Source organism: Penicillium longicatenatum, assembly GCF_028827895.1.
Source record: "Penicillium longicatenatum strain IBT 33135 chromosome Unknown contig_6_segment0_segment0, whole genome shotgun sequence".
Lineage (NCBI taxonomy): Eukaryota > Fungi > Ascomycota > Eurotiomycetes > Eurotiales > Aspergillaceae > Penicillium > Penicillium longicatenatum.
Window position 1 is genome coordinate 2,372,363 of NW_026643123.1, and position 13,305 is coordinate 2,385,667.

The following is a 13,305-nucleotide window of genomic DNA, read 5'->3' on the forward strand; positions in this document are numbered from 1 at the left end:
TCCGCTGGTTTGCGGTCTGAAAGCTGACCTTACAATACTGACGTTGTGTTTGCCAAGCTAAAATTGAGAATTGCTTTGAATAATGAAGTAATAACAAATCGAAAGATTTTTGTAGCTGATAGAAGAAGGTAGAAGTCATGGAATCAAATGATGCCTTGTAGCCTGACCGCCTCAGTGGGGGAACCGCCCAAGGTCCAGCTTTAACTGCCGGCAGGACACAGCTCACCTTTCATGATTCTTTTCCTTCTCCCCCATTTTCTCTTGCATCTTTCCCCTCTTCCTTCAACCCAACCCTCTTAATCTTCCTTGACCCATTTCAATTTTCGTCGTCGTCAATACTCTCAGGGTCAAACGTCCTGCACCGTTTTCCCTGTTTGATTAGACTTCTTTCACCGAACCCGCGCGCCAATATCTCAACGCTTCCTTTCTATTCGACCGCTTCGACTAGACAAGCTTCATTTGGAGGGAATATCTTTTTCCATTTCTATCGCCTTATCAGCGATATTTTCGTGATACGAATCCTTGCGGACTTGTCGACACGGAGTGGCTCAAATTAGGCGAAGCAGGTAGAAGAGGACCAAAAACGTCATAAGGCACCCTCGCGCTTGCTCCGCGACCCGGTCTCACGACCAACCCCCCGACAACTCCACCCTCTAGGAGACTCTTCTCCTGGGACCTTTCATTATTCCCTCATGGTTGGCTGCCTGATCTGATCGCCAACATGGGCAAAATTAAGAAGGTTGCCAGTCAAAAACACGAGGCTACAATTGTGAGTCTTTATCCGTCATGGACCCATGAGGGTTTTTTTCTTACTAATTTTTTTTCTTCGTTACTCTAGTCGCCTTTTCTCGCGGAATTCATTGCCAATGTCACAAGCCTTCCAGTCCCGGAGCTTCCTTCTCTTCTAAGCACATTCCCTAAGCTATGGCCCTTTCCTCGAGGCGACCTTTATCACTGGATCAATGTCTTGGACCGCTTCGATCAAATCCTGGCCACCGTCATCGAGAAATACTTCCTGAACACTGGCCCACAGACACAAAACTTCAGGAGAACCGTTTTAGAAGAGTCATACGCGGCTGATGCGAGCAAGTTACCGGCGGAAGGCATCGATGCCAAGCTAAATTCTCTAGGGTATGGGCCCGAGGGTGATCGCGAGCTGGTAGAAGCGATCCTGGACTTCTCCCGTATGCTGCTAGAGAAATGTGGAAATCGCAGTCTATACAGCAGCAGTGATCGTTTGGGAGATCTTTTGAACACTACCTCTCTGTCCCTCCTCCAGTCTACTCTGCGGTTGGCCCTCTGCTTGGCTCAACGATACCATTCGCGTCAGCGTGGCTCCCACCAGCAGACTATGCTGGCAGCTCACTACAATATTGATCTAGACAAACTACTCAAGATTGCCTCACCTTTCCCCCGTCCGTTCGTTACCGGTAAAACCCCGTTTTCTGCCTCCCCCGCTGTGTCAGCCAAGGGCAAAGAAAAGGCGACTGCGACCAAGCTTAATGCCAACGAACTGGTCTCGCTCGTGCGGGACAATGATGGCTGGGAAGAATGGGGCCATGTTAGGGTTCTCTACTACCCGTCAGGTGCCACTGAGCAAACTAGAACAACCTCGGAGTTTGGCCAGAGTGAGCCTAGCGTCCATGCCCCGACTACGCCAACTCCGCTCCGTCGGAGTGCCACCCATCCTACCCCCCGTTTGAGCCGTACGATCAGTGGAGAAGACTCTCCTGCGGTAAACGCAAGCACGGCCGGCAAGACAGATGACGCATCCCGGGCCGGAAAGATATTGGACCTTCCATACTCGAAGATCTCTTCTGCAAAGACGGAGGATCTCCTTGCCAGTAATCTGCCACATCTGCCTCTTGAATCGAAGTATGAACTGCTTCACAAGGTCCGGGTTGCCCAAGCGTTGGCTGGATCTCGTGAAACCCGTGAGCAGATTCTTGCTATTCGTATTCTCGCCATGACCAACCTAGCCTATGTTCATCCCGAGTCGGCATTCCAGCAGAAGGTCCTTCAATATGACTTGGAACAGTCGAAACGCCTTCAACTGACCTTCCAGCTGGCCGAGTTGGTACATCTCGGAGCGAGCGGTGATCTTGAGGTCTCTAGGGATCTACAAACGCTGGCAATCCATGCCCTGGATGCGTTGGCGAAGCATAAAGCTCGTGCTGTCGATGTTTGCGCCGCTTTGAGTGTCAATGTCAACCATGGTGTTTTGATGTTCCTAACCCGCAAGGTAGTCAACGAGCTAAGCATTGAGGATGACGATTCCGATAACTCCTACAATGACGAATGGCGCGATGCACTGCTTGCACTATTGCGCACACTCCCTAGTTCGAGCTCACGGACTCCAGAAACACTTGTTGCTGCTGGTCTTATTCCCATGTTCGTTGATATTCTCAACCTTCGAACTGAGAAGGCTCGCCGAGTGTACTCTCGAATTATGGAGTTCCTCGATACATTCGTCCACGCTGTACGTGATGCCCTCAGCACATTGACTACGGCCAAGGGCTTCGATGCGATTTCCGCTCTGATCGACCACGAGACCAAAACCGCCTTTGAGAAGGTCTCTAGTGGAGCCGGGTTCCCTTCTCAATACAAAAATCCTTCGATTGATTACCAAATTCCTTATTTCCAACAGCAAACCTTACGATGGATGTTCCGCTTCGTCAATCACATCATGCAGCACAATGGTGGAGGATTTGATCGTGTCTTGCGGAATCTGATTGATTCCCCTCAGCTTCTTACGTCCTTGCGACTAGTGTTTGAAAACGCACGAATCTTTGGCTCGCATGTATGGAGCAATGGTGTTAACATTCTGAGTAGCTTTATTCACAATGAGCCTACCAGTTACGCTGTTATCGCCGAAGCTGGCCTTAGTAAGAGTCTTCTTGCTGCTGTCATGGGGCGTGAGCTCAAGGCCCAGGAAAAGCCCCCTGCCATCGAACCCGAGGACGGTAATGAGGCCGAGCCCTCAGCCCCAGCGCCCGCTGCTGAACCTGCCCCCACCGCTGAAAGTAAGAAAGAGGACCGCGAATATCTCATGGCTCGGCAGCCCGGTACGGATCTTGCACCGGGAATCATTGCTGCCGCTGATGCTCTTGCATGCATTCCTTCGGCCTTTGGGGCCATTTGCTTGAATGCCTCGGGTCTTGACCTTTTCCAATCTTCTGATGCCCTAGAAAGTTTCTTCGAGATTTTCGAGCAGCCAGAACATGTTAAATGCCTCAAAGATGACCCAAATCTGGTTCGCTCGCTGGGTACTGCGTTTGATGAACTTGTGCGACACCACCCGGCCTTGAAGACTTCCATTATGTCTGCCGTCATTGTGATGGCTGCCCGTGTTAACCTCCTCGCTAAGACCAAGGCATGGAAGTCAGGATTGGGTGCCAAGCTATGGACGGAAGACCCAGATGACAATGCCAAAGCCATCCTTTCCGGACCGGTTGCTGATTTGTTCCGTGACATCGGCGTTTCTGTAGATGCCTCCATGGAAGACCCAGTGACCATTGGTGTTCCTCAGTTGAATGCCCATACCCTTCCAAACGGCTGCAAGCTGCTTGTTGGTGACGTGAGCCAGCTACTTCCATCTGCACACAGTGACTTTGAGCCAAAGGACCAAGACGAGCATGGCCTTACTGTTGCAGACTACCTGTTCCCTGCCATTCGGTTCCTCGGTGCCTTCTTTGAGAATCAGCCAAACTGCACATCTTTCATTCAGGCTGGTGGAGCGGAATTTGTTCTAGATTATGCAACACTTCAGAGCCTGCCATACGGCTTCCATGGCACCGACCCCAACCAGGAATTGACAGTCCTTGTGCACATGCTTGCTGAAACCAAACCGCACATTGTGATCCCATCTCTCATGGAGCGGGCACAGTCAGCAGTGAACACCCTTTCGGCATTTTGGGCCGCACCTAAAGAGTCGGGATTCTTCACATCGTTCACCAGACCACTCGATTCCAAGGCGCCTGCCCCTCAACCAACAGAAGCTCTCTCTCATGGAACCTTCTTCGTGAAGAATTTGAACGCGGTCCTCGTTCTTACGGACCTGCTCCGTGAAATTTTCGCCATGCCTCTTTACCAGACTCGACCTGCTCAGCAGGTGTCTCCTTTACACAGGTTAATCTCGCCGACCGATACTGCAGCTTGATTTCTTCGCTCGGTGATCTTTTCTCGGCATGTGTATGGGAGGCGATCGTCAATGAGAAGAACAACCCAGATCTTTGGACACAAGGCAAACAGCTGCCTCCAGGAAAGACCGCGGTCCCCGGATCAGGGGCTTCTCAGGACTCGTCGGCAGATCCTGGAGTTGCGACTCAAAGAGAAGGCCAGAGTGCCTCCGAGTGCACAAACCTCCCCGTTGCACAAGAGACTGAAGGCGGTGCCAAGAAGGTTGATGAAGAAAGCTCTGCTTTCAAAAACGTTCAGATCCTTCGATACCTTTTGGGTGCTCTGCCAATTACCATCACAGGATTTATGCACAATCTTGGTCTTGGACTTGTGAGCAAGCGCCGTGGCGATGCTTTCCAAAAAGCAAAGCAGAGTGCCAACATGGTGGCTGAGGCCATCGCTGACACTATTCTACGTGCGCTTCAACTAGATGCTCCTAACTCAGGTGCTAGCTCTAAGTACCGCTTCCCGTATCTTATCGTCATTCTCTCCCAGTTCTCACACCTCTTGTATGAGGCTGGTGGTGATCGGCCAACACCTAACTATCTGACTCTTGTTCTTGTCGCTTTCAAGCGCAATCACGGACTCAAGGTGCTGAAGGAGATGTGCGAAATCTTCATGCGTGAGGTCAACACCCTCAAGCCCCTGGATCGTGGGGCTGAGACAGAGAAGGAAGTTGCTGATCAGCTTACCGCTGCCTACGGTGGCATAAAAATCATTCTTGCGGTCTTCACAGAACTCGCTAGCGGCAAGAGTATCGTTGAGTCTAGCCAGACACAAGCGCTCACGACCAATCACGATCGGGAGCGTGGTCGTCCGGATTACTTCCAACCCGGCCAATTTCAGGTAGATCTTCGCATGGAAATTCTGCCCATGGCTCAAGAGATGTGGAACTCAGAATTTGCCACACAGTCGCAAAGCATCATCGTTAAATTTTTGGTTGACATTCTTCGCTCATCATTGGATGGAGAGTATGAGTCTGGTGCTGCATTGAAAGCCGATCCCGCACCTATCTTAACTGAAGTCCCACGCAAGCCATTTGTTGTCAACAAGGACCGTGCGGCCACGCTCAAAGAGAAGGGCTTTGAGGATGACGAGCTGAATCAAGAGGCTCTTTACCGCTGCAACAATGTTTTGGGCCCCGCTGAGGAATACTGCAAAGCGCAGAAATGGCTTCGAGCCCCTCCAAGGTTGCCTCCTCGAGCCACTGACATTCAAACTGGGTCTTCTGAAGTCGCCTCGGGCGGAGATGGCCCTGAAGATCTCCCTTCGGGTGACTCTAACGACCCCTTCGACCCTAGGTTCTTGGAGCAATCGGCCCTTGCATTGCTTCTGGCTCAGGCCACCGGCCACCCGGTGGATGAGCATACTCGCCCGAACACAGACGATACCGAAGGCATTGACACCAGCATGCCTGAGGGCTTAGCTCGTGCGATCGGTGCTGTTTTCCAGAATGGTGAAGTTATAGACCGCAATGGGCCTGGCGAGTCATCGCACCAAGAACACGACCCACCTGCTCAAGGGCAATCGGAACCTGCCAGCCAAAATCAAGAGCCAGTCCGTCGACGCCAGCTTATCACTGTAGAGGACCTCAATGCCGAACGAGAGAAAGTTCGATCTAATCTGATTGAACGCTGCCTGGATGTTCTCAATGTCCATCACGATGTCTCATTCGAGCTTGCGGATCTAATCTCATCTGCCATCAAGAAGCATAGCGAGCCCGAAACCTTCCGTCGAGATGTTGGAGAGACTCTTGTTCAGTCGCTCGTTTCCTTGCAGATGGAGAACTTTGAGACGGCCGGAAAGAAGGTGGCAGCTTATGCTCATATCCTTGCTCTGGTTCTCCAGGATCGGGACATGTACAATGCAACTCTGGATGAGCTCAAAGATTGTTTCTCTACTTTTCTTGGCTTTATCAAAATCCCTTCTCCCGAGAAGCCTGCCAACGAAACGTTCCCTTGGATTGGCCATGTGTTGCTCATTCTAGAGAAGCTGCTGTCTGACGATTGCCAGCCTCCTCAAATAACCTGGAATCCACCAAACCCTGATAATCCTAATTCTGATGAGGAGCCAGCTCGTCTGGAGGAACCCCTCGTGTCTCTTGACCAGAAGACCCAGCTTTTCGAGTCCTTGGTTGAGATATTACCGCGAGTGGGCAAGGATGACACACTGGCACTCTCAATCTGTCGTATCCTGGTTATTCTCACTCGGGAACGCAGCATTGCTGCGCGATTTGGGGAGAAGCGCAACTTGCAGCGCCTCTTTGTCATGGTTAAGCAGCTAGCAAGCGCCACAAACGATAAGCTTCAAAGCTCGTTCTTGTTGATTTTGCGTCACATTGTCGAGGACGAAGCTACAATTCGTCAAATCATGCGCAGTGAGATTGTCGCTAATTTTGAAAACAAATCATCCCGCCAGATCGACACTGCTGGCTACGTGCGACAGTTGTATCATCTCGTTTTGAGGGCGCCCGAGATATTCGTCGAAGTGACGAATGAGAAGCTGAGACTGACCAAATATGAGTTCTCTCAGCGCCCGCAACTTCTTGGCTTGAAGGCCGACAAAGATCGCACTGCTCGCTCACGCCAAGAGCAGATCGGTGGCGAGAGTAGCAAGAACGAAGATTCCAAGGTCGAGACCTCTGCTGCTGATGACAAAGAGAAGGACAAGAGCCAAGGCAAGGGTGCTGAGCTCAAAGCGCCTGTGGTTGAGAACCCAGATGGTGTTATTCACTACCTCTTATCAGAGCTCCTATCCTACAAGGACGTCGATGATAAGGAAAACCCTACTGAAACATCCGATCGGTCATCCGCCGACCAGTCTGAGGGTCAGCCACCAGCTGACGTTGACATGTCCATTGATGAGCCTACCCCTTCCGTGTCGAGCAGTGCCGATGCCCAGCCTAGTCGCACGCCTGTTAAGAAGGGTGAGAAGCAACCATTCCACGCTGAAGACCACCAGATTTATATATACCGATGCTTCCTCCTTCAATGCCTTACCGAGCTTCTGTCATCCTATAACCGCACCAAAGTTGAATTCATCAACTTCTCTCGCAAGGCCGATCCCCTTGCCTCCACACCTTCCAAGCCACGCTCTGGCATTCTCAATTACCTGTTGAATGCACTGGTTCCCCTTGGGACTATGGATCATGATGATTCTTTGGCGTTCAAGAAACGGAGCATGACCTCGACATGGACTATGCAGGTCCTGGTTGCTCTATGCACCAAAACCGGTGAGAATGGTGGCCCTGTCAGGCGCCGTGGTGAACCAAAGCAAATCGAAGAAGATGAACCGGATCTTGCTTTCGTTCGCAGGTTTGTGCTAGAGCACGCACTCCGATCCTACAAAGATGCCAATGCTTCAACTGAGCCCTTGGACGCAAAATACTCGAAGCTCATGTGCCTTGCCGACCTTTTCGACAAAATGCTCAGCGGTTATTCCTACTCTCAGGACGCAGGCTTCCCGTCTTCTAACAAACAACTTGCGAAAACCATGTTCGAGAAGCACTTCATTCCTGCATTGACTGCTTCTGTCGCCGATATTGACCTCAATTTCCCATCATCCAAACGCGTCATCAAGTACATTCTTCGTCCCCTGAACAAATTGACCCAAACTGCGGTAATCCTCAGTGAGAACTCTGATATCTCCAACCTGGGTGAGGCCGACGATGACGAGATTTCATCTGCAACTTCCGTTTCTGACATGGAAGATGACCGGGAAGAGACTCCGGACCTTTTCCGCCACTCTACGCTCGGTATGCTGGAGCCTCGTCATGACGAAGAAGAATCTAGCACCGAAGAATCGGAAGGCGAGGATGATGAAATGTATGACGACGAGTACGATGATGAAATGTACGACGACGAGGAAATTATTGAGGATGACGGCGAAGTTGTCAGCGATGAAGACGAGGATGTCGAAGGTAGAGGTCCCATCGAAGGTCTCTCTGGTGATGCCGTCGAAGTCATTATTGATGATGAAGACGACGATGACGATGAGGACGACGATGAAGACGATGACCACTCTGACATGGACGATGATGACATGTTTGCCGACGAGATCACTGGCGACCATGACAACGAGAGTCTCGGAGAAGACCAAGAAGGCGAATGGGAGAGTGAAGAAATGACGGAAGACGAAGAAGAAGCCGAGATGATGAACCAATTCGAGGAGGAGATGGCTGACATCCGTCAAACCAACCAGCCGCACTCAGCTCACCGTATTAATGATCTCTTCCGTGCTCTCAATGACGCTGCTTCCGGTGGCGTCGAAGATATGCACGGAGATGGCCTTGGAGGAGATATCCACGATGAGATTCTTGATGAGTTGGATGATGGAGGTAAGTTTTAACTTCAGGGCCTTCGCCACGCCAGTCTACTGATCTCACTACTAGAAGAAGACGAGGATATGGATGAGATTGACGATGAGATGGATGATTATGATGACTATGAAATGGACCAGGGCTCCGAGGGAGACATGGAAGGTAAAAAGACCCTATAACTTGCCAACACTGGAATCTTATTACTGACATATCGATTTCCAGATGACGATCTCCTCGAGCCATGGGGATGGGAAGGTGATGAACCCCCACCACCCCGACCGCACGGACATCACCATCGCTTCCGTGGTGGTGCACCACCCGCCTGGGCTACTGTGACTGAAATCATGCCTGGACGCCATGGCGGACTTGTGCCGCTCCAGCCTTATCCTCGTGTCCATAGAAACCTGCCCACGGCTCGCGGCAATGATGATGGTACCAACCCTCTTCTGATGCGCAATGACGGCGGTGCCACCGATCCTTCTGCTCCGCGTCTCGGATTTACGGCCGAGCCTCCTCCTCCGGACTGGAGTCAACTTGAAGGTGGTGGACGTATGCTTGCCATGGAAAGCCCTGTTAGCTTTATGAACGCTATCATGCAGGCTATTGGTGGACAAGCAACACCTGGCTTTGGTGTCGTCACTCGGCCCGATGGTATTCATGTTCATGTTGATCGTCGGGCGATCTTGCCCAATCGTATTCAAGACATGTTTGGTTCTCTCACACGTCATCACAACCCTGCCTCGCGCAGCCGTGATGACCCTCTCAATGCCGTCAAGTTCTCGTTATCGCCAACCAGAAACCGATGGCAGGAAGAAGCCCGTCTCCTGTTCAGCAGCACTTATGTGGAGAAAACGCAGCGTGTTGTCAACTCCATTATGAAGGTTTTGGTTCCTCCTGCTATCGAGGAAGGAAAGCAAAACCAGAAGATGGAAGAGGAAAAGCAAAAGATCGTTCGTGAGAAACTGGCTGAGAAAGAACGATTGGAACGAGGAAAAAGAGAAGAGGAAGAGCGCGTGAACAAGCTTCACGAAGAGGCAGAGAATGCAAGGCTACAAGCTGAAAGAGAGCAGCAGGAAGCCGAGCGACAGGCAGCTGGTATTGATGAGCCTATGGAAGATGTTCAGCAGACTGATACTGCAGCTGAACCTACTGCTAGCTCCTCCGCTCAAGCTGAGCCTGAGCCTGAGCCTGCTCAACGAGTTCACACAATTATTCGGGGCCGCCAGCTCGATATAACCGGGCTGGAAATTGATCCCGAATACTTAGAGGCTCTGCCAGAAGACCTTCGAGAAGAGGTGATCATGCAGCAGCTCGCCGACCAGCGGTCTCAAGCCGCTGCCGCTGGCGAAGAGCCAACTGAAATCAATCAAGAGTTCCTGGAAGCCTTGCCTGACGAAATCCGAAATGAACTGTTGCAGCAGGAAGCCGCTGATCGGCGCCGTCGTGAGCGAGAAGCTGCTCGTCGACAACAGCCGCCGGCTGGTACTACTGCACCCCGGGCTGAGGATATGGACGCCGCTAGTTTCCTTGCAACTCTAGATCCCTCTCTGCGTCAAGCCGTTCTCGCTGATCAACCAGAGGATGTGCTTGCTACATTGGGCCCCGAGTACCTAACTGAGGCACGAGCCCTTGGCGGCCGCCGCATTGCCCAGTTCGGCGATCTTGTTGGCATGGAACACCGCCCCAGACACGAGCCTGCTGAAGATCAAGAACCCAAGAAAGCCCAGAGACGCCAAATTGTCCAGATGCTTGACAAGGCTGGTGTTGCCACTCTTTTGCGGTTGTTGTTCATGCCTCTTCAGGGTAATGCACGGAGCCAGTTTAACGATATCGTCCATAATGTCTGCGAGAACCGCCAGAACCGTGGCGAGGTCATCAGCCTTATTCTTTCTGTCCTGCAAGATGGCAGTGTTGATTCTTCCGCCATCGAGCGCAGCTTTTCTCACCTATCGCTCCGTGCCAAGGCTCCTGGTTCACAGAAAACTCCTCAGTCTGGCAAGCGTCAGCAGTTCCTCCAGACGTCGGGCATCAGCAATGACGTGACACCACTCATGGTCGTGCAACAATGCCTGGCAACACTATCTTACCTGTCCCAGTTTAACGCTCATGTTCCATGGTTTTTCTTGACTGAGCATGATTCGGCTTCCTCGCTCAAGCTGAAGGCATTCCGCAAGGGCAAAGGCAAAGAGAACCGAGCGAACAAATTCGCTCTGAACGCTCTCCTTTCGCTTCTTGACAGAAAATTGATCATGGACAGCCCTAACTGTATGGAGCAGCTGTCTACTTTGCTCAGCAGTATTACTCAACCGCTCACAGTCCTCCTTCGCCGTGAAAAGGAGAAGCAGGAAGAAGAAAAGGGAAAGAAGCCTGAGGGAGCTGAGCCGACTCCCGATCAACCTACCCAGGCCGCTGAACCCGGCACGGACACTACCATGACAGATGCCCCACTGCCCACCGTTGAGACGGCCGAGGGACAAGCCACTGAAGGCACGGCAGAGGACGACGATGATACTAAGAAGGCCGAAAGCACTGAAAAGCCTGCTGAAGAAGAGAAACGCAAGCGAAAGAGCATTGAGCCTCCCGTTGTTCCTGATCATAACTTCCGCCTAGTTGTTCACATCCTTGCAGCTCGCGAGTGCAATGGAAAAACATTCCGTGACACTCTCTCCACTATCAACAACCTCTCTGCCATTCCTGGTGCTCGGGATGTGATTGGCAATGAGCTGGTCGGCCAAGCACAGGCCCTCAGTGATACCATCCTGGCAGATCTTGAAGAGCTGCTTCCTTACATTCACCAGTCTAAGACTGGCACAGACATGCAAGGTTTAGCCTTGGCTAAGTTTTCTCCGCCCAGCTCTGATCAGGCAAAATTGCTTCGTATCCTCACCGCGCTCGACTATCTCTTTGATCCATCTCGGGTTGACAAGTCGAAGGGAAGCGAGCCCGAATCCGCTCCGAAGGAAGACGTTCTCAAGAGACTGTACGAGAGTGCCACTTTCGGTCCCCTCTGGACGAAGCTCAGTGACTGCTTGACCGTCATTCGCCAGAAGGAGAACATGCTGAACGTAGCCACCATTCTCCTGCCTTTGATCGAGGCATTAATGGTTGTCTGCAAGAACACCACTCTCAAAGACCAGGCAATTTCTCGGGGCAGCCGCGAGTTGTCTGTCAACAGTGCCTCGGCTGATGCTGGTCTTAGCATGGAGAATCTTTTCTTCAAATTTACTGAGGAACACCGTAAGATTCTCAACGAACTTGTTCGCCAAAATCCCCGCTTGATGAGTGGCACATTCTCCCTGCTGGTGAAGAACCCTAAGGTCCTTGAGTTTGATAACAAGCGCAATTACTTCACTCGTCGCGTCCACTCCCGTGGTGCCGAGCCTCGTCACCCTCACCCTCCTCTCCAGCTCTCTGTGCGCCGAGACCAAGTCTTCCTGGACTCGTTCAAGTCTCTCTACTTCAAGAGTGCCGATGAGCTCAAGTACGGCAAATTGAACGTCCGCTTCCATGGCGAAGAGGGTGTCGATGCTGGTGGTGTCACTCGAGAATGGTTCCAAGTCCTTGCCCGTGGCATGTTCAACCCCAACTACGCTCTATTCATTCCTGTTGCTGCCGATCGGACTACTTTCCACCCCAATCGTCTGAGTGGTGTCAACTCCGAACACTTGATGTTCTTCAAGTTCATTGGCCGAATCATTGGCAAGGCTCTCTACGAGGGTCGTGTTCTAGACTGTCACTTCTCTCGTGCCGTCTACAAGAACATCCTTGGGCGTTCTGTATCCATCAAAGACATGGAAACACTCGACCTAGACTACTACAAGTCCTTACTCTGGATGCTGGAGAACGATATCACCGACATCATCACCGAGACCTTTTCCATTGAGACCGATGCCTTTGGTGAGAAGCAGACAATCGACCTGATTCCCGATGGTCGTAACATTCCAGTCACCCAGGAGAACAAGGAAGAATATATCCAACGCGTAGTTGAGTACCGTCTGGTAGAGTCCGTCCGAGAACAGCTTGACAACTTCCTGAAAGGTACAGTGCCATACACACTCTTCTTTTGGTGTAGAATGACAACTAACATAGTCTACAGGTTTCCATGAAATCATTCCTCCTGATCTCATTTCCATCTTCAACGAGCAGGAACTGGAGCTTCTGATCTCCGGCCTGCCCGAGATCGAGGTCGATGAGTGGAAGAACAACACTGAGTACCACAACTACTCTGCCTCGTCACCACAGATCCAGTGGTTCTGGCGCGCCGTTCGCTCATTTGACAAGGAGGAGCGTGCCAAGCTGTTGCAGTTCGTCACTGGTACCTCCAAGGTGCCTCTCAACGGTTTCAAGGAGCTGGAAGGAATGAACGGAGTGAGCAAGTTCAATATTCACCGAGACTATGGCAACAAGACCCGGCTGCCCAGCTCGCACACATGTTTCAACCGTAAGCTTTCGCCTCCCAATTTATACTGGTTCATCTGCTAACGATATCTCCAGAGCTTGATCTCCCTGAATACGAAAGTTATGAAGATCTCCGTCAACGGCTGTATACTGCGATGACAGCTGGTAGCGAGTACTTTGGATTCGCATAGATAGCTTTATTTTACTTGATTTTTGTTCGCGTTCTTCATGTCAGACCCAAGCATTCAATGGCGTTTTCCCGGGAATGTTCGTGGGGAAGTGGAGGAAGATGGGAAAAACTCCAGGGAACCTTTGGGTATCAGGTGATGTGCAGGTCAACTGATTCCAAGGACCCTTTCAACAACTGTACTTAGATTGCTGCTTTTCTTACGGGAAATATCCATATTGTG

The 13,305-nt window shown here is 51.4% G+C and overlaps 1 protein-coding gene across 1 annotated transcript; it reads left to right on the forward strand.

Moving 5' to 3' along the window:
- Positions 1-533: 533 nt before the first annotated feature.
- tom1 (E3 ubiquitin-protein ligase TOM1) lies at positions 534-13,086 on the forward strand (the record flags this gene model as incomplete). Its single annotated transcript, XM_057119459.1, is given in 7 exon segments — positions 534-769; positions 839-4,111; positions 4,129-8,515; positions 8,570-8,659; positions 8,720-12,535; positions 12,594-12,938; positions 12,992-13,086. The coding sequence occupies 7 exon segments, from the start codon at positions 722-724 to the stop codon at positions 13,084-13,086; spliced, it is 12,054 nt and encodes a 4,017-aa protein (XP_056969014.1). The 5' UTR covers positions 534-721.
- Positions 13,087-13,305: the final 219 nt, after the last annotated feature.